This window comes from Eschrichtius robustus, chromosome 2 (assembly GCF_028021215.1).
Source record: "Eschrichtius robustus isolate mEscRob2 chromosome 2, mEscRob2.pri, whole genome shotgun sequence".
NCBI classification, from domain to species: domain Eukaryota; kingdom Metazoa; phylum Chordata; class Mammalia; order Artiodactyla; family Eschrichtiidae; genus Eschrichtius; species Eschrichtius robustus.
In genome coordinates, this window is record NC_090825.1 from 177,713,156 (window position 1) to 177,733,196 (window position 20,041).

Here is a 20,041-nt window from a genome sequence, read left to right on the forward strand (position 1 = left end):
CTGGACTGCAGCACGCGCCGCAGAGGGCAGCCCCCTCCCCGCGCCTTAGGGCTGGAGGGGCGTTGCCAAGACCGCCACCAGGTCCCCCGATTCACTAGCCCACTGCCTCAGTTTCCCCAAGAGGAGGCTGGGGACCCCATTGGCGAGGGGGACAGAGGAACTCAGAGGGCCCACCGGCTCGGACCAGCGATGGGAAAAACCACACAGGCTCTGGAAATCGGGTTTAAAAAAGACATGTTTAATTAATTAAATACCAGGATGAGGCCAGGCAGGGCAAGGGGAGTGTGGGGGGGGGGGGGTCACCCGAAAGCACAAATCCCTTGGGACCCTACCCCCCCCCACACACCTCGAAAGGCCACAGCTAAAATGGCTGGAGCCAGATCCCAATGACCATCGGTCCCTCCAGACCCCTGGACACGGGGGGGGGGGCCAGGGACAAGTTCTCAGCTCCCTGGGTCCTCAGACCACAGCCCACCCACTGCGGACATGCACCGGCCACGGCTGGGACAATGAGGGGGGCGTCCAGACAGACACAAAGGGAAACAAGGCCCTGGCCCGCCCTCTGCCCCCTGGACTAAGGCATCTCACCACCGCGGGAAGATCCTCCGCAGCCCCGCCCCCCTCCCCAGGACCCCAGGCACCTGTCCCTGGATCCTGCCAGGGCCGGTTTCGGTCCACGCTAGTGCCATCCAAACGCCCCAGCCCCCAACTGGGAGGCAGGAAGGTTCTGGAACACAGAGGGGTGCCACAGACCTCGTGCAGCCAAAGGCGGGATAGGCCTTTTCACGGTATGGGACAGGAAGCCTGGGTCCCTTCCCATTCCAGGGCCGGGGTCTTCAGTCCCTCTGTCCAAAATGAAATCCAACCGCAGCCACAGTGGGAAGACACCAGGAGGGAACGTGACATCTGTCCCTCCCCATCCTAAGTTCAGACCACACAGACCCTCCCTCCCACACCCACAAAGCCTGAGGACAACAGACCACCCACCGGGGCCCAGATCAAGGAAGAGATTGGCGCCTGAAAAAATATTCTACCCGGTCCAAAAAAATCGAGCTACCCCAGGGGGTTCGGGGGTCAGCCCTCCCGCTTCCCGCCCGCCCGCCCGCGTGAGCGGGACCTCAACCGCTGGTCCAGTGGCCACGCCGGGGGCAGGATGGAGCCAGGGCCCGGGGCCTCCTCACCCCCATCCGCAGGGCGGGGAAGGGGTGCATTTCGCCCGAAGGCTGGCCTGGTCCCAAATAGGAGGGATTGATTGTCACGTGATGCTGCACAAGGCCAAAGTCGGGGACTCTTCCCCTTCAGGAGAGGGGAGCCGGCCATCCAAACTGGGGGCCAGCTTCCCCCCAGTCTCTCTCACTGACACACTCGCACACCCACCCAGAGGGGCAGGGCAGCCCCCCGCGCCAGCAGACAGAGGAAAATAAATAAGCCTGCAGTAACTCCCATCCCGTGATATTCGCGCCCCCCACCCTGCCCCCACCGTGAGTCAAATTGCTCTTTGGAAGAACCCCCCCCTTCTCTCCCTCCCTACCCCAAGTCTCAGAAGCAAAACCGGTACCCCTATGGAAACCCTACGACCTCCCCCGTCCCCACCCACCCAGCCCTCGAGGCTGGGGAGCTGAGGGGCCCCTCCCGTGAGCAGTGGGGCAGAACCTGTGGACACCTGAGATTGAGTACCCGAATGGGGGCGGCCGGGCCACACCCCGTTTCCCTGAACGTCTCCAATGGCTTTCGGCGGGGTGAGGGGCTCCCGGGGCGGGGGATGGGGGGACACGAGGCAGCCCGCGGTAACCCCTGGTTCACCTATGGCTCTTTGCATACTTCATCCCAACGTGGACAGAGGGGCCTGGGGACCAAGTGTGAACACCGGTTAGGGGGTGCCTTTCCTGGGCCACCTCCCCCCAAGGCCCACACGTCCCTCAAAGCAGGGAGGTGGCGAAGGGGGAAGGGGGACGCCTCCTGGCCGCCCACCCAGGGTCCCTGTTTAACAGCTGGGAAGAGAGTTAACGATCATGGCTATATACAGACACGGGGCCACTACCCCTCCCGAGAGCAAAGTCCAAGGCCCGGATGACCCCGGTCCAGTCTCAGGCCCCTCCTCGTTTTCTCGAGGGGGCAAGGGCATCTTGGGGGCCCTCAGGGGGACACTGGAAGGGGCCGGGCTGGCGGTCAGTCCGTTCCCCGCCCCGGGCCGGGACAGTAGGCGTGTTGCTGGTGCTCCATGCCCAGGCCCAGCGGGGGCGCGCTCAGGGCGGCCGGACTGGGGCTCTACAGGCCGGCGGGGGCCGGGCTGGGCACCGGGCTGGGCGCGGGGCTGCCTGCCAGGCTGCAGGGCAGCGAGTCGCTGGGCGAGGTGCTGCGGGCGCCCGGGCGCCGGAGCAGTTCCGGGCGGAAGCCGGGGTGGCGGCGCGCGTGCTTGGTCAGGTGGTCGCTGCGGGTGAAGCGCTTGGAGCAGAGCGGGCAGGGGAAGCGCTTCTCGCCCGTGTGCGTCCGATGGTGGCGGGCCAGCTCGTCGGAGCGCGCGAACTTCTTGTCGCAGCCCGGCCAGTCGCAAGCGAAGGGGCGCTCACCTGCGCGGAGGAGGCGGAGGACAGACAGACAGCGGTCAGTGCGGGGGCAGAGAGGGAGAGGAGGAAGTCCCATCAGATCCCCAAGGGTCCTCGTCATCTGCCTCATCTCTCCCCACCTCGTTCTGGAGGCTGAATTCTCGACGTGAATGTTTAAAGAAAACGGCCCCAACTCATTTCGCGAACCCCCGTGAATACTCTCCCCTCTATTTCTACGACTAATGGTAATCAGACTGAGAGCAGCTGCCATGAGTTGAAAGGAGAACCTAAAGAGACCGCGTTCTCCCAGGACCGCGCGCCCGCGCGCCCCCACCCCCACGACGGCGCCACCTCGGTGACATGTGTACTTGGCACACACGTGTCCGCTCCGAACGCACGTCGAGTTTTCGGAGAGGCTTCTTATGCAAACGGGTCCTGCCGTCCCCACCCCCGCGAAACTCCCTTCTGCCCTTCCTGTGGGGGCATTCCGGGGGCTCCCAGGTGCTCGCGATCCCAGTCAAGCCCCTTCCTTTTGGAAATGACCACCCGGTGGGGGGCACCGTCTGGGCAGCTTCCCGCGCCTGACGCCACCGCTGACCCTCGTGGCCCCTCTACGAGCAGAGGGACATGTGAAGGGACCCCCAACCCCGGCCAACCCCGGGGCCGCACTCGCAGGGTGCGGAGTGACGCAAGGCGAGGCAGGGACAGCCCCTGGGTGCGGTGCGGGAAGGGGCGGAGCCCGAGGCAGCCCAGGACTCGCCCCGCCCCAGCGGAGCAAAGGCGAGGGGAGGGGCGGGCCGCCACCGGCAACTTCCTCCGCAGACCCCTCCCACCGCCAGGCCGGCCTCGCCCATCCTGCCCCTGCGGGCGCCGCCATCCCGCCTGCCAGTCCCCACCCGCCCATCCCTTGGGGGGGTCTCCGCCCCGGAACAGGGTCGCCCGATCCCCCCTCATCAACCGTGTGTGTTGTCAGCGTGTCCCCAGCCGACCCGGGGGGACCCCCGCCACGCCCCAGGCCCAGGGGCCGTGAAGCACCCAAGAGTTTGCACCCTTCTGGACCCAGCGCCGGGTACCTGGGACCCTGGAATCCCCAGGCGTTGTGTTGCCCAATGCCCAGGGGGTTTGCAGGGTGTGTTGGGGGTGGATAGAGTGTGGACACGTGGGCAGGGTCGCCCCTCGTGGCACTGGACGGAACCCAGCAGAGGAAGAGGGGGAGGCCAGCTGGGGGGCAGGAGGGGGAGCCACAGTGGGGTCAGGGTAGGTTACACACTGGGAGGCCCACACCGAGCACTGGGGACTGCGGTGACCCAGGTTGACCCTGCCTCAGGAAACACGCCCTTCGGTGGGGGAGGTGCTGAGGGAGACAGACTGAAGGGTGTCCTCAGCCGAGGATCAGAGAAGCACCCCCAAAGCAGCACCCTAGTGGGGGCGTGCACAGCTGACCAGGAGCCGGCGGTGGGGGCCATGGGACAGACCCGCAGCCGTGGGGTGGGGGAACCTGCATTCTCAGGGTGACCCAGTGACATCTCTGCTCTGGAAGCTCAAGGCCCGCCCTGGGGAGAGGGCTGGGAGGGGGAAGGGATCGCGAACCACTGAGGGGCACCAGTGGACTTCAGAGGGGCTGCCCAGGAGAGAGCGGCACTAAAACCTCCCCTCCCCCACCCCTTCCTCCTGGTCGCACTCGGACACCACCAGCGAGGCTGAAAAGGGGGGGGGGGGGTCAAAGCCCAGCAGCCTCCCCCAGAAAGTTTCTTGTGGGATACCTGTCGGTTATACTCACGGCTGGGGGAGGGCAGGCCCCAGGAGGCTGGGGACCCAGACGCGCTGGTGCCACCTCCCCCAGGGGTCACAGGCCACAATCGTGGTGCTCGTGGAGAGCAACTGTCCAAGACCACAGGTGGCCCCAAATCCCTGGGGCTGTCCCACCCCCCACACCCCATGCTTCCCCTGGAACAATCCAGCAGGCAGAGTCCGCAGCCGCTGGGGGAGGGGCCCCAGCGGGGACGTCCTCCATAGAATCACGGGGCTCAAAACAGCCCCAGAAGGGACACCCCACCCCACCCCACTTGGAACCGACAGGTCCCGAGGGCCGAAGTCTGGGGGCGGGGCTGCTGGCTTCCAAGCAAACGGGGGCCTGGGGGAGCGACGCCCCTCCGAGGGGTATGCGGCCCTGTCGCCATCTTGCAGGACGCAGGCGGGGAGAAGGTGGGGGAGAGGGGGGCCAGCCCACCGCGGGTGCGCCCCGCAGTTGGCTCACTTCCCCATTTAGGGCAGCGGGGCCCGCCTCCCGCCCTGCCCTCCCCTCCCTCCGTCCCGCAGCTCTACTTTGCCACCAGCAGGTTGCAAGAGCGGTGCCAGTGCCCGCAGGGGCCGGACGCCTGCAGCCGCCGGGAACACAGCTGCCGCACGTAGCTTGGCGGCGGCAGGGACATCCGCAGCCCCAGCCGGCCTCGCTCACGTGGTCCCACTCCCGCCGGGGCCGGGGGTCGCCCCACCGGCTGGCCGCCTGCCAACCCCGCCCCAGGCCCGGTTGCTGGGTAGCGCAGCGCACGTGCACACGTGGGTGGCGGGGCCCGGGGCGCGCAGGCTTCCCTCCCCACAAGGTCGGGCGGATGCCTGCAGGATGCCAGGACCTGCCACCCTCTCAGTCCTCTGGTCGGGAAGGAGGGTAACATTCAGAGGCTCAGAGCCGGCATGCCGGGTGCGGCCGCCTGTCTGCTGAGTCCACCTGGGTGCCGGAGGAGGATGCGGTGGGCGGGGCTGCGGTGGACTTGACTCTCTGACTTGGGCTGGGACTAGGGGTGAGCTCAGGACGGCCGGAAAGGAGGTCCTGGCAACCATGCGCCAGGCCTGGCTCAGTGTGCTCGGCCTTCACGGGGGACAGTGCCCCACCTCCCTGGTCTGGGGCTGGGGGCCAAGGGTCTGACAGGGGACCTTCACTGTGACCTCCTGAGGTCATGACTAACCTAAGGGGGGTGTGTGTGGCCCGCAGCCAACCCTTGCGCAAATGGCCACCTACCAGGTGAACTGCACCGGGGGAGGGGCCCAGGTAAGGTAGCATCCCAGGAGAGCTGGAGAAGGCTGGGACTGCAGCATGTGGGGGGGCAGGGGGCTTCCCAAAGGTAATAGGCCTGAGCAGGCCACGAAGGACAGTACGGACATACAGCCAAAAGGATTGAAAATTGATGGTGAGGTCCGGGGGGCAGAGCACAGGGTCCCCGTGCGGCTGGCCATCCTGATGGCTTTAACAAAGACCAACCCGTGCGAAGTTCATCTGCTCTGTGATCTTAGCCACCCCCATCTCTCTCCCTGTCCCCGCCCCTCCTGTAGGTTTTCCATTTCAATTGCTCTGCGGTTGCCACCAAAAACCGGTTGCCACCAAAAACCGTAGGCGGAGGTCTCCCAGACTCTCACCTCCCCACGTGGTACCTGGCAGCAAATCCCATCGGAGCCCCTTTCAAAATATGTCCAAACCCCCCCTGGCTCTTCGTGGCTCCAGCCCCCGGCTCAGGCCGGGAGTGGGGCAGCAGCCCATCGGCGGGTGCCTGGGCCGCCCAGTCTGTGCTCTGCTCCCTGGCTCAGAGTCGAAGCTGAAGTCTTTACTGTGGCCTCGCTTCTCTGCAGCCCCGGTAGCTGCTCCTCACGCACCGCCTGGAACCTCTCCCCCATCACTCTGTCCCTTCTCTGTGCTAACGTCACCCTTCAGAGCAGACTCTCCTTATCCCGCTGGGGTACCCCCCCACTGACCCCGTTCTCGGCTTTCTTACGCTTATGCTCAGTCTCTCCTGGGTATGATATGTGCCCCCCACCTGACCATAAAGCTGACAGCACAGGCCTGGCACACCGTGGGTGCTTAACACATGCGTGGAAAGCGTCTACAAGCCCCGAGAATGGCACTCAGGTTGCTACAGCTCCAGCAGCAGCTAACCAGCTAGCTTGCTGGTGCGTCATCTGGTTTACCTCCCCACCCCCACCAGGTAGGAGCCACCACTACCCCCGTTTACATAAAAAGCGGGCCACCTGCCACCCCACACCTCTCCTCCCTCCTGGGGAACCCAGGCTGCCCTGGCTTTGCTGCCCCACCCGGACCGGCATCTTCAGCATCGGGGGTGATGGCCTACTCAGTGCCTGTGTGTTCAGGCCCCCCAGAGCATGTGTGTTCCGGAGCCCCGCTGTTCTGGAAACGGGACTGGGTGAGGGTGGCGCCCCTCCCTCCCCGGGAGGCCAGCTCCTCAGGCTGGTATCGTGTGCCAACTCCCGGGCCATCTGGGCCACCTTTATCAGGGAGCCTGGGTGGGGGGTGGTTATCACCCCTTGCAAGGTGGGGGCGCCGACACTGTGAGCAGTCCCAGCTGCTCGCTGCACCCTGTCGCGGGAGGAGGGGGCTGGGGGGCAGGCAGTCCTGGGCACTCGCACCCCACCCCGTGCCCTGGCACTGCCCCATTCTGGCCCCCCAGATAAGCCACCAGTCTCCTGCGCCCCACCTGGTGCGCTAGGGGCGCTCACAGCTCTGCGAGGGGTGGAGGTGGGGTCTGCTGACTCAGACAACCCTGGGGGGTGCGGTGGCTACTTCTCCTCTGGGCCTCAGTTTCCCCATCTGCCTCTCCTCCTGGGGGCCTGTTCAGCAAAGAATACCACCACCACTCACCCCCCTCCTTAGGCTGCTCGGCAAACAGCGGTCGCCCTAGCCGCCTCTTGTCCCCCAAGTCCTGGGCCTTGTCCTTCCCACCCAATTCCTGCGGTGGCCCCCCGCTCTCCCTCCCACACAGCGGGCCCCCCTCCTCGATCCCTCTGCTGGATCCTAATCCCTTCCCCATAAACGGATTTTCCTCTGCAAAGCCGGGCTTGCCCCCCCCACACCCCCGCCCTGCCCTTGGGATTAAAGGGCACACTTACCTACTCTGCCCCCTCCCCACCTCCCACCACAGCCTTCCAAATCCACGCCCCAGGGCCCCTGCCCCCACCCCCTGCAGCCAGGGTGCCGTCCCCTCCCCTGGGACACACCCTTCCCTGCTGCATCTGACTCCGCGGTGTCGCTCAGAGGCCTCTTCCTCCAGGAAGCCTTTTCCTCCATCACCGCTGCTTTCACTGTCCCCCCAGTGTTCCAGGAGTCCCGGGGGACGGGGACTGGGTCATCCCCACAGTGCCTCTCACACACTGTAAAGGCTCAGCTACTCTTGCTCAGGCTCAAGCAGACAGGGTTTTACAGGGGGTCTCAGCTGGAGGTATTGCCGCAACGCCCAGGGGACACTGGATGATGTCTGAGAACATCTGTCATTGTCACAACGGGGGGTGCTCCAGGTGGGGGCCAGGGAGGCTGCTCAACACCCTACAGCAGCCAGGACGCCCCACACAGACAATGAGCCAGCCCCGAAGTCAGCAGGGCCGAAGAGGAGACCCTAGACTAACAGCCCCACTTCCAGATCTCAGCTCCTTGCGGGGAGGGGGCCTGAGCCCCCCAGAGCTGCTGGACACTGGGGGCTCTGGGGCAGGGGAGCAGTCCGGAGACGAGGGAGGTTGGGAGAGCGAGGAGTAGATTGCCAGCCTCTCCGCCCCCGCCCCACCTCCCTCCCTCTCCCTCTCGGTATCCACGGCAACCGCGTCAACATCTCCTGCAGCTTCCCAGTCCTTCCCTGCCCCACACTGGAGGCAGGAGAGCTCCTTCTGGGCCAGGGGCTGCGGGCCAGACACAGGGGACCGGAGGACAGCCGTCCCCGCTCCCCCACAGCTGGGTGGCCCTGTGAAAGACCCCATCGCCCCTCTTGGTCTCCCCACCCCAAGCCTCTGTGCCAAATGGAGCAGGGATGATGAGACGCCACACTCAACTCGCCTGGCTCCTGCTGGGCCTGCTTGCTCATCTGTAAAATGGGGCCAGGACAGGATGGGAGCTCTCTTTACTTTACAGAGAGGAGAGCGGTCATCAGGCAGAGGCGGGTGGAACGGGACTCCCTCCCAAAGGCCCTCGGGGGACAACGGCGCAGCAGACAGCCATCATCTAATTAAAGCTCCTCATCAGATCACTCCCCAGGCCTGCCCCCAGCAGTGAGCAACAAGAGGTCCAAGACAAACATGGCTTCCCCACCCCCAAAACAGGCATAAAAACAGCTGCCCCCTCCCCTGGGGGCTGGAAAAACCCAAAGGCCTTGACACAGACCCTGGGTAGGGTTTGGTGGTCCTGAACACTAGACAGATGCTGAATTAGCAATCACTGAGCACGAAGGTGCCCCAAACCCTCCAAAACCGGAACCAAAGGTGCCTGGGTGCACGACTTTCACTCTTAGGAGCAGCACCCCCCCACCCCAGGGCCCAGCACCATTATTATCCAGGGGGCAAGGCATGGGGGGATGGCACCCTGCCCTCCCCCACCCATCACTGGGACACCTCAACTCAGTCCCCTGGGCCTCACTTTCTCTTTAAAACCAGAATGGTAATACTGACATCCAGGCCCTCGACAAGGAGTCCTTGCTCCCCCAAAGGCTTAGGGGGGCAGCCAGTACTGCCTGGGGGCCCACGTGGGTACTCAAGGATCCCAGGATACCCTGGGGAAGTGTCCCTACAAAGCCACAGTGGGAAGGGAGGTGGCCACCCCCTTCACCAGACCCAGAGACTCGAACAGAATGTGGAAAAAACCAAACTAGAGCACTAGGGGGTCTGAGCCACTCTCAGGGTTCACACCATCCATGTCTCTGCCACAACGCTAGGTCCAACCCCTCTTCCATGCACCCGCTCCACGTGTTCCTACAGCGGGAGCGTGTCCACTGAGCCAAGCTGATGCACCCTATTGCCCGACGTGACCCCCATAACGGCCCTCAGGAGAAGGCAGCCCGGAGGCGGTACGTAATGCGCTAGAAACGGACAGAACCACCAAGTCCAAGTGCACTCCCACCCAGCTCCCCTGCCCTTCCCAACAGAAGGAAAACCTCCAATGTTCAAACTCAGGCTGGTGACGAAGGCCCACCATCCCCAGACCCCCAGCCCAAGAGAAAATACTCAGGGTTGAGGGTGGGACTCCGTGGGGAGGACTGGAGGGACCCACCGGAGGAAAAAGAGGAGGTGACAGAGTAAAAGGGTGGCCAGAGCCCCCTGCCTCCGGCTCCCTAGCGGCGCGGCCCAACCCCACCCCCGGCTGGGCTGTGAGACGTGACAGTGTCGCGCGGAACCCTCCCCCGCCCCCAAGCCTTCCAGGCTCCCGCTGCAGGCGGGGGCGTGGGGGGGACCCAGGAAGCTGCGAAACGCACTGAGGACGTGACATCCTCTGGGGTCCCCCTCCTCCCCAGACTCAAGCCCTAACCCGCACTCCCAGCCCTGCCTTCCGCCTTATTAAAATACATATAAAGGAAAAGAAAACGTGCCGGGCACCCCCCAACCTGGCTCCGCACCAGGCGCTCCGCCGCTCTCTGGGGTGAATCCTCGCGGCCACCTCGGAGGCAGCGCGCGGTTCCTCCTGCCTTTCTACAGAGAAAGAAACCAAGGCAGGAGAGAGAACGAGAACCTCAGAACTGGACGCTCCGACCATAATGCCCACCAACCAAATCCGAAACCAACGGAAAATAAAAGAGAAACGAGGCCGAGAGCGAAGGAGACTGCCCGGGAGCCCCGATCCCGCCCGCGGACCCCGCCGCGACGCGCGCCCCGCGAGCCCCTGCCGCTACCTCGGCGCCCGCCATCCGCTCGCCGCCCGACCGCGTGGCCGCCACGCCCCCCGCGCGCGCCCCACCCACCAAGGCCCCGCCCTCCCGGCCGGCGCGGCGGCGGCCCGGGCGCGCCCCCCTCCCCGCCCCCGACGCGCCACGCAGTTTCGGGGTCCCGGCGGGGGGTGGGGAGCGCGGGAGGCCGCCCTTGCGCGGGCCGGGCGCGCGGCCAGACTCACCTGTGTGCGTCCGCAGGTGCGACTTGAGGTGGGAGGACTTGTAGTACGCCTTGGCGCAGCCCGGGAAGGGACAGCGGTGGCTCTTGGCGGCGGCGGGCGCGGCGCCGGGGGCGCGGCCGGAGGACGGGGACGAGGCGGCCGAAGAAGAGGAGGCGGGCGAGGCGCCCCCCGGAGCGGCGCCGGGCCCGCCGCGCAGGTCGGCCAGGATGCTGGCGGCCAGCAGGTGGGGTGCGGCGGCGGCGGCGCCCGGGCCTGGGCCCGGGACGGCGGGGGCCGGCGGCGGCGGCGGCCCCGGGGGCCCGGGCGGGGCGGCCTCGCGGCGCGGCGCGCGCACATCCAGGCCAGCGGCCGGGCCCGCGCCCTCGGGGCCCGGTCGCCCGCGGTGCACCACGGCGCCTGAGGAGATGGCCATGAGCACGTCGGCGGCGAAGTAATCCACGCACGCCACGGCTGCCGACATGCCAGGCAGGGGCGGGCGGCGCGGCCGAGCGGGCGGAGCGGAGGCGGCGGGAGCGGCGCCCGTCCGGCCGGCGGCGGCTGCTCGAGTGCGGGAGGCGGAGGAGGAGGAGGAGGAGGAGGAGGCCGGCGCGCGCCGCCGCCGCCGCCGCCCGCGCTCGGCCTGCCCCGCCCCGCCTGACGCGCCCTGACGCACCGGAGCCCGCGGGGGCGGCCGCGGCCCGCCCCGCCCGGAGGACGCCCCCTCGGGGCGCGCGGCCACGCCCCCCGCCCGGCGCGCCCTCCACCACCCTGCCCGCTGCGCGCGGCCGCCGGGGGCGGGGCCGGGCCGAAGGAGCCGCCCCCTGGCGCGCCTACTCTGGCAGCAGAGTACGCCTCCCCTTCTTCTCCGAGCGCTCCTTACCCACGCGGGGCGCCAGGCCGGGGAGCCAGCCCCCTCTGACCCTCCCCTCCCCCTGCGGCCACCCCTGGTCAGCTTCCCCGAGCACCCTCTCCTCACACCAGGAAGCTCCGCCTGGTCCCCGCTACGGTCTCGCCTCCGGAGCGCGCCCCGCCCCGTCCCAGCACGCCCCTCCCTTCTCGGAAGGCCCGCCTCCTAGGGCGCGCCCCTCCCTGCTCGGCGCGCGCCCCGCCTCCCCGCGGGCTCGCCCACCCTACGCTGAGGCGCGCGGCCGGCGGGGGCCCGCCCCTTCCTCGGACGCTTCCACCCCGGCCCGGGCGCGCCCCAGGTCAAGATGGGGGAGGGGTCCGTTCCCCACGTGGCCCGGTGGGGGTGCGGAAGCGGCTAGCCCCGCCCCCCGGCCACGTGCGCGACCCTTCCCCCTCTTCTCCTCCCCAGTTTGTGGCCCTGCTCGACCGCGCGCCCCCTGCCTTCTCTCGCCCGCTTTCATGGGGGTCCCCCTCGACGCTCCCGGAGACCCGCAGCTAGGTAGGGGAGGGGAGGACTCCCCGCCTGGCAGGGTCGAGCTAACGTGCGCTCGTTCCTCTTTTTTTGCCCCATTCGGGAGTGAGGAGGGCTGGGGTCACAAAGGGCGGGGCTCGGGGTGCTTTGGGGAGGAAGAGTGGGCCGGCCCCTCCAGGACAAGGGGGTCGGGAACATCGCTACCGGCGCCAGTCAGGGAAATTTGGGGCGCAGACGGGGAAAGTGGGGCCTCGGCAAGCCCCCGAGGACGTCCTGGCCAAGTTGTTTAATGTCGTCGATGACGCCAGGAACGCAGATGCCCGGGGTCCGCCCAATCCGCAGGTCTGAAGCAGCGGGCGCGGGGAAGTGGGGCGATGGGGTGGTCCCCTCCATTGCGACCACGCCCCCGCCCCTTCCTAGGCAGGCCACGGGGACCGTGCAGTGGCAGGAGCGGCCTCCAGGGGGCCTTCCTGCACGGGTTCTTATCTTGAGCTGGGTGTGGACAGAGGCCGGGGGCTCTGGCCCAGACCCCATCCCCGGACTGAATACTCACCCTGGCCACCTGCAACACGTACCCGCTCCGCGCGCTAGCTGACAAGGCCTGGCTCCGCCCCTCTGGCCCCAGGCTGGCCTCTGCCCCATGCGTCCCCCTGGTCTAGGCCCGACCATCCTTGGTGGTGCCAGCTTGTGCCAGCCCCCTCTGGGGGCCCGCCCTTGCACAAGGGTGGACAGAGGGAGGGAGAGGAGAGGGGCACTGGAGCAATGACTTCAGGCTTCAGAGAGGAGATGCCGCTTCTTTAACAGATGAGCCCACTCCCACTCCAGGTGGGCACTTGGTGGGCACCGGCTGTCAGCATTCCTGCTGGTTGGGGCCTCCTGTGCCTTTGAAAGTCTAGGAGGGTGGCCCACCTGGGCAGGCCCCCACTCTCCACCATCTCAGTACACCCACCCTCAGGTCTTCCCCAAGTCCCTCTGCCTGGCCTCTCCCAAGTCCAGACAAGGCAGGAAGTGCTTTGCGGGCTGCCCCCATAGGCCGCAGCTCACCCCAGCACGTGGGGAAGAAGCAGGACAAGAAAGAGGCCGGGACCCTTTGTTCATTCCTTCCACTGATGTTTATAGGGCCCAGAGCAAGATCTCCCCAGTGGCTTTGCCCTCCAGGGGCTCAGAGTCTAGGGCAAGGCAGCTGGGACTCAAGATAGTGGCACAGGGGATGGACACAGGCCTGACAAGTGGAAGAAGTGGGGGTAGCATCCCAAAGATGGCTCCCCCTGGGGCCTGTAGTTCAAGGGGGCAGCCACGGGAAAATGGGGCGATAACTGAAGGGGGCCCTTCTTCCCACAGGCAAGGGGGGGGTGGACCGTGGCAAAGCAGAGCTTAGGACTGCCGTCCTGGCTGTGCCTGACAGATCTCACGGCCCCAGATAAACCATTTTCTCAGAACCCCAGGTGTGCACTAGCTCCCACGGATAATCAGGGTCTTGGACCTGTGGCTTTCTTCCACGGACCACTTGTGCAGGCAGGAGACCCCAGGCGGGGGACCACACTCCACCCACAGTGTTTCTGTTCACACCCCAGGCCCCCGGGGATGCCTGGGTGACCCCTGATGACACCCCCTGCCCCACCCTGACCCCATACTCACCTCTGCCTTATGTTTTGTCACCCTATCCTCACTACAGCCCTTCAGGAGTTGTCAACCCATTTCATAGATGAAGACATCAAGGCTGGGAGAGGCCCCAGAAGAGGCCTGAAGTGGCTGGCCCACATGCAAGAGCTAGGAGGCAGCAGAGGGTTTGGGGGCCTGAGCTTCTGTCCTGGCCGGGGCACCCACACAGAGGTCAGTCCCTTCTTTCTCCAGACCTCAGTTTCCTCACCTGTAGATGGGGGCCCATCTCTAGCCTTCCCTTCTGGCACCAGGGGGTTCAGGGGGGCTCTCGCCAGACCACAAGGCCCACGGAGCCGAGCTGGGCAGGAGCAGACACAGGGAGGTGTGGAAGGGAAGGGGGCTCAGAGGGCGAGCCTCCCAGCTGCCAGTGAGGGGAAGGCAATATAAAGTGGAGCGCATCGGAAACATGGATGCCCTGGGGCCCTGACAGGTCAGGGTGGGAATCTAGGCTCGTGTACCTGCGTGTATGTCTGTGTGTCTGTATGTATAGACATTCTGGAAGGACCATAGCTTTTTTTTTTTTAAAGACAGTGAAGCCTTTACTTTTTGTTTTAATAGTACTTTCTGTATAGTTCAACCTTTTTTTTAATCCATGTGTATTTATTTTATTTTCTTTAAATGTCAGTAGATATCTAGGCAGTGCCATTATGGGCCATGGGCCCTTTGCTTTCATACTTTTCTGTATGAAAAGTTTTTGTTTTTCTTTTTGTTTTGGACATGCCATGTGGCTTGCAGGATCTTGGTTCCCCGACCAGGGATCAAACCTGGGCCCCTGGCAGTGAAAGCACGGAGTCCTAACCACTGGACTGCCGGTAAAGTCCCTGAGAAGTTATCTTCTAAATAACTCCCCCGCTTTGGTGTGGACTGGGCTGAGGACAGTAACCTGCTTGTGGGGAAACCTGGGGACCCCACCTTAGCCAGGAGGTCAAGGTCGTCTTCAGGGTGTCAGCAATCCCCAGTGGGATGTGATGAGAAGGGCACCTCACTTCTGGGTGTTCTTCCCTATACCCATAGCCCTGGTCTGATCACGAGAAAACCTGAGAAAGGCCCAGATTAGGGGATATTTTACAGAAATTCCCGACTGGTCCCCAAACTGTCAAGGTCATGAAAAACCAGGAAAGACTGCAGGAGCGTCACAGATTTTAAGAGGGTAAGGAGACATGATGACTGAAGGCCATGTGGGCTGCCGGGTCGGACCCTGGAACAGAACAGGACGTTAGTGGGAAAACTGCAGAGATGGGAAAAAAGTCTGGAGTGTGCGAATGGGCAGGTAACACAAGTTAGTCCTTGGTTTTCACAAGACCCTCCCACGAGGGGCGCTGGGGGAAGGGTAGGCATGACAGCTTTCCTGTAAACCCCAAACTAATCCGAGGTGAACGTTTGAAATTAAACACGAGGAGTGGACGCTAGCAGCCCACATCGGAGGCACCAGGAGGAGTTCTACATTCTCACAGCTGTGTACAGAGCTGTCACAGCCGTAAATGTGGTACCTTGTGACCCAGCAATTCCACTCCTGCAAAGGTACACAAAAAATATTCTTTTCTTTTTCTTTTTTAAAGCCGTGCACCGTGCGGGATCTTAGTTCCCTGACCAGGGATCGAACCCATGCCCCCTGCAGTGGGAGTGCGGAGTCTTAACCACTGGACTGCCAGGGAAGTCCCCCAGAAAATATTCTTAAGGAAACAGAAACGTCTGTGTATGGCTGCACTGTTGTAATGGGGTAAGAGGAGAACAGGTGGACCAGCCTGTGTCGGTCACTGTGTCACGGAGCACGAGGCTATGGGAGGGCCAAGACACAGGGTCAGCTGCGAACTCGAGCTCACTGGAAGCCACAGCCCCTTCACGCTGTGAACTCTCGGTGTTTCCACCTGTCTCTGCAGCCTTTTAGTGCACAGTGGCCTCTGCCAGCCCGTCCACAGCGGTCACCTTTGCAGGGGCCTGGAGACGCACGAAGAGGAAGGGGACGTGGGGTGGGGGGCTAGGGGCGGGTGGTTCAGCTCCTCAGAGCGTCAGGCTGGGCAGGCAGGTGCACCCGTTTTTACCACCTGCCTGGCATTGGACATTTGTGGGTGTGACCCCCAGCCTCTCCACGTGGGTCCTGCTTGCAGCTCTCAAAGGACAAAAGCCCCCACCCCTCGTGGAGCGGACGTTCCAGCAGGATGTTGTACTTTGACAACAGAGCATTTTTTAAGATTCATGCATGATTTGCCTTCTCCTCTGTAACCCATCCGTGTTTATTTCTTCTTTTTTTTTTTTTTGGCTGCATTGGGTCTTCGTTGCTGCGCGTGGGCTTTCTCTAGTTGCGGCAAGCGGGGGCTACTCTTCGTTGCGGTGCGCGGGCTTCTCACTGCAGTGGCTCCTCTTATTGCAGAGCATGGGCTTTAGGCACACGGGCTCAGTAGTTGTGGCTCGCAGGCTCAGTAGTTGTGGCTCACAGGCTCTCGAGCACAGGCTCAGTAGTGGTGGCATACGGGCTTAGTTGCTCCGTGGCATGTGGGATCTTCCCGGATCAGGGCTCAAACCCATGTCCCCTGCATTAGCAGCCGGATTCTTAACCACTGTGCCACCAGGGAAGTCCCCATCCGTGTTTATTTCTAACGTGTGTCAGATTACTCACCGTGGTCCTAGGGGTTGGTCACACGTAGGAAGTGCAGAAGGCCCCAGCCCAGGCCTAGCCGGGCAGTGGGCATGTGGCTATCTTCCCCCACAGGAGGTGCCAGGTCCCTGCTCCCAGCTGCTGGGGAGAGACCCAGCCCGCCCGCCCCCGCAACCCGTCCCTTCTCTAGGAGCGGGAGGGGGCGGGTCTGGCCTGAGCCGTGTGAATTCCCTCCCCAGGGCCCCTTCTCATCCTCCATTCCTTGCTGGCCCGGGACCGACCCCTGGAAAGCAGGGGCTTCCGGAGGCAAGTTTCAGATGGCCAGCTGCAGTGGGGGCCACCCGTGGGCCTGGCCTCCCCGTGCCCTGCTGGGGGAGATGGCAAGCCCTCTTCAAGGCCCTCTCCTGTAACGTGGGTTGCGCGGCGCTCTGCTGGGCTTCAGAGAGCACCTGGCTCGGCTCCTCCCAGCGATGACCATGACCACAGCCAGGCCCGTCCCTTCCAGTTCACCTGGACATGCTGTGGACACACACCGGGCTCTGACCTGTGCCCCCTGGCCCTGGGGTCTGGCAGCACAGAGCTCACTGTCCAGCAGGGGCACACCTGTGTCCCAAGACCACTTGAGCACCAGAGAGACCAGGCCTGAGTCCAGTCAGGGTCCCAGGCCTTCTTCTCTGGGCAGCTTGGCCAAAGCCATCTCCCCTGAAGTGGGGACAGTGGGGACGGCGACCCCAGTAGCCCAGGGTTGTCGTCGTGAAGATCGACTTGGCACACGGCAGGAGCTTCGAAACTTAAGGGGGATCCTGACGCTGGGCTGGCACTCCCACCTGACGGAATCGCATAGTTAACACGTTGGCCCTACACCCTGACCGTGAAGCAGACAGACAAGTGCCTGCCCTGGGGGAGCGCCCAGGCCCTGGGTCAGGGTGCCAGGGGCCCTGACGGGTGGTACCCACTGCGAGGCCCCATCTCAGATCTGGGCCCTGGGGGGGGACACAGCTCTTCACATAACCTCAGCCACCACGCGTCAGGGAGGACACTGAACTCCCCACCCTCTTCTGGGACCCCCAGTTCACACGGAGACGGCAGAACCAGAGGGGTGGGTCCCACCAGCTCAGCTTGATTGGGGGGGGCAGTGAAGCAGGGTCGCCAGAGGAAGGAAGGGAGGATGGACGGAGGGCCCTCGGGGGCTGGGCCCCGCAGGAAGTCCAGTCGGGGCTCCTCAGGGCGAGGGTAATGCGCACAACCCGGACCCCACCCTCGGGGAGGGGCCTGTGCCTGGCTGAGGCAGCCCCACCCCCTGGGCAGGCTGGGTTCCCCGGGGTCTCTGGGTGCCAGGCGTGCCTAGGCCGCGGAACAGAGAGCCTGGACCCTGGTCCCGGGACCCAGGGGCCAGGTGTCAGGTGAGGTGCGCCAGGCCAAGTGTCGAGCGGAGGACCAGAGGCTCCGGGGAGCCGGGGGGCGCCTGCTGAGAAGCGCAAGAACGCTGCCCGGTGTGAACACGTGTGTCCTGGGAAATTCACAAAATGGAGAACCGAAAGTTGGCCCTTGTCCCAGGCGGCCTGGCTCATGGGCTGTACCAAGTGGAAAGGAAGGGGGGGGGGGTGCAGCCCGGAAGGTACCACAGCCCCTGCGGTTCAGAGGCTGAGCCCCTCAGAGGCACCCCCCGTGGGAGAGGCGAGTCCCCCGCAGAAGGGCAGAGCCCGCCGGCCGGGCCAGCCTGAGGAGCCCCTGGCCTTAGCTTATCCCTTCCTTGCAATGGGCAGGCACCGGCGAGTAAAGCACTGTGCTGACCTCAAGCAAGGTCAGCACCTCGCACTGTGACTGTACACGGGCGCCAGGGGGGAGGGCCCAAAGGCTTAAGTTTTCAGAATCCTGTTAGAACTAGCATTACAGAGAACATGTTCAAGCCATCAGCTATATTTATTATGACAGAACTTCCCTTGATTTTCATGAGGGGAGTTGGGGCCTCCAGACAGTAAAGAAGTCAGCAGGGTTCAGGATGACTAGGGTGATAGGGTCTAGAAACAGAGCCCCGGACACGGAGAGCGCCTCGTGCGTGCGGTAAAGGCGGTGCTTCAGTCGGGGAAAGAATGGCTTTATCGGGAAATGGCGTTGGGGGCGAATGATTTGGGAAAAAGCAGTTTGGGTTCCTACCTTACTCCTTTTCAGAAGTCCTTTCTAGAGTTAGACCAAAAATTTAAATACATATTTAAAAAACAAACCATTATATTTACAGAAGAAAACATCAAACGTTTTACAATCGTGGAGTAGGGAAGATATCTCTGAGCATGATACAAAATGCAGAAGCCATATTGATAAGGTAATGACTGATAACGATTTTAAGTGCCTGGCAAAAATAAATAAATAAAATTAACAAACAAACGAAAAACAAAACAACCAAAAAAACCCACACACAATCCAAGTCAAACACGAATGACAAGTTGGGAAAAAAATATATCTTTTTTAAGACAGTGGGCTAATTTTCTTAATCTGTAAAGTGTTCCTAAAAAACAGTAACACCAAGAACCCAACAGAACCCAAGCCAAGAACCCAATAGTAACATCAAGAACCCAATGGACAAAGAATGTGAAATACAAATGGCTTTTAAGTATATACATGTTTATAATAGACTTCCAGTTTCAAAATGATTATATTAGTGGTAGAAATGATCAACATAAAAACAAATCTGACAGAAGCACTGAGATGTTTGATTATACTTCTAGGAAACACAAATGAAGCTACAATGAAATACTATTTTAAGGGATCACATACCCATTTAGAGTTCTATGGAAAGCCCTTAGACCTAGCCCTTCTGTATTAAGGAATTCATCCTCCAGAAGTACTCGTACTTGGGTAGGAAGATATTTGTACGAGGATACTGGACCTAGCATTGCCTGCTACAGAAGACTGGAAAAAACCTACATTTCAACCAAGAAGAAACAGGATGAATACATTATAGTGCTAATAAACTATGGCGTGGCCACCAGGAGGACTGGATCCAATCTATCTATGTAGGGGAAACTCAACACTCTCCAAGGCACGCTGAGTAAGAGGATCACACTTTTGTATAAACTCATTAGCTACACATGCACTGTCTTTGTTGACACATAAGAAACTGCTTCCTCTCTGCCCCAGTGGAGGGGAGCACTTGAGGTCAGGGGTGGGAAGAACACTGAGTTTTCACCCAACACTCTTCTGTACTCTGAATTACTCTGTGTGTCTGAAAACATTTTTGTTCAATCGTGAGCCGTCGCTTTGGACTTGCTGCACTGCGGAGTCCCGGCATTCAGGGAACTTACATTCTGATGGGGTGAAAAGACGGCGGGCTCTTGTGACACGGGCAGCAGTGGGGTCAATGGGAGCACAGGGCTGGGGGGGGCGGCTTCGGGGAAGAAATACTGCAGCGGGAGGCTGAGGAGCCGGACGTGCTGAGGGGAATCGGCAAAGGCCGGGCCGTAGTGGCGGTAGGTCGGTCACGAGGACCAGCCCGTGCAAAGGCCCCGCGGCGGAAAGGACCGATGCTCTCTGCTCCCGAGAGAACACACCCCACTTTCCGTTTTGCTCCCAGACGTCGTGGATTATCAAACGCGAGCCTAGACTCCCAGCGGGAGGGCCCGTGGGGCTCGGGAGGGTCAAGGCCGGGCACCGTCCTGGGTCAGGGACGGCGTGCCCGGGGCCACTCCCGGCTCTTCCAGCGCCCCAGGCCCGAGGCCCAGCTGTGAGCCACAGACAGCGCTGACACACACCCGCCAGCGTCGGCCGGCCCGCTGGGCGCGCCCCCACAGCCGGGACGGCGGCAAGGGCAGGGCCGGCCAGCCGGAGCCCGAGCCGCCGCCACTTACCGCGCAGGCCGCGGCCTCCTCGCGCTCAGCCACCCACCGCCGCCGCTGTGCGGGCACCACCCCACTTCCGCTTTCGCCCAGCCGCGCCCCTTGCCGTCTTCCCCGCCCCCAGGCCTAAGCACCGCCCCTTCTTAAAGGGGCCGCGGACCCCGAGGGGCCGAGGCG

The 20,041-nt window shown here is 63.2% G+C and overlaps 1 protein-coding gene and 1 long non-coding RNA gene across 3 annotated transcripts; one reads left to right on the forward strand and one right to left on the reverse strand.

Annotated features, from left to right (window-relative positions):
• Positions 1 to 1,537: 1,537 nt before the first annotated feature.
• Positions 1,538 to 11,022, reverse strand: KLF16 (KLF transcription factor 16). Its single transcript, XM_068537340.1, has 2 exons — positions 10,417 to 11,022; positions 1,538 to 2,570 (listed from the first exon to the last, which is right to left on the reverse strand). Exons 1-2 carry the CDS (start codon positions 10,874 to 10,876, stop codon positions 2,269 to 2,271), a joined length of 762 nt encoding a protein of 253 aa, XP_068393441.1. The 5' UTR covers positions 10,877 to 11,022; the 3' UTR covers positions 1,538 to 2,268.
• LOC137760226 (uncharacterized) lies at positions 10,334 to 15,658 on the forward strand. Of its 2 annotated transcripts, XR_011073255.1 has the most exons (4): positions 10,334 to 10,639; positions 11,711 to 11,800; positions 13,449 to 13,606; positions 14,995 to 15,658. It is a non-coding gene; the product is annotated as an uncharacterized lncRNA (long non-coding RNA). The 2 variants fall into 2 exon arrangements; XR_011073254.1 differs by lacking the exon at positions 10,334 to 10,639 and having other exon boundaries at positions 11,555 to 11,800.
• The last annotated feature ends 4,383 nt before the right edge of the window (positions 15,659 to 20,041 follow it).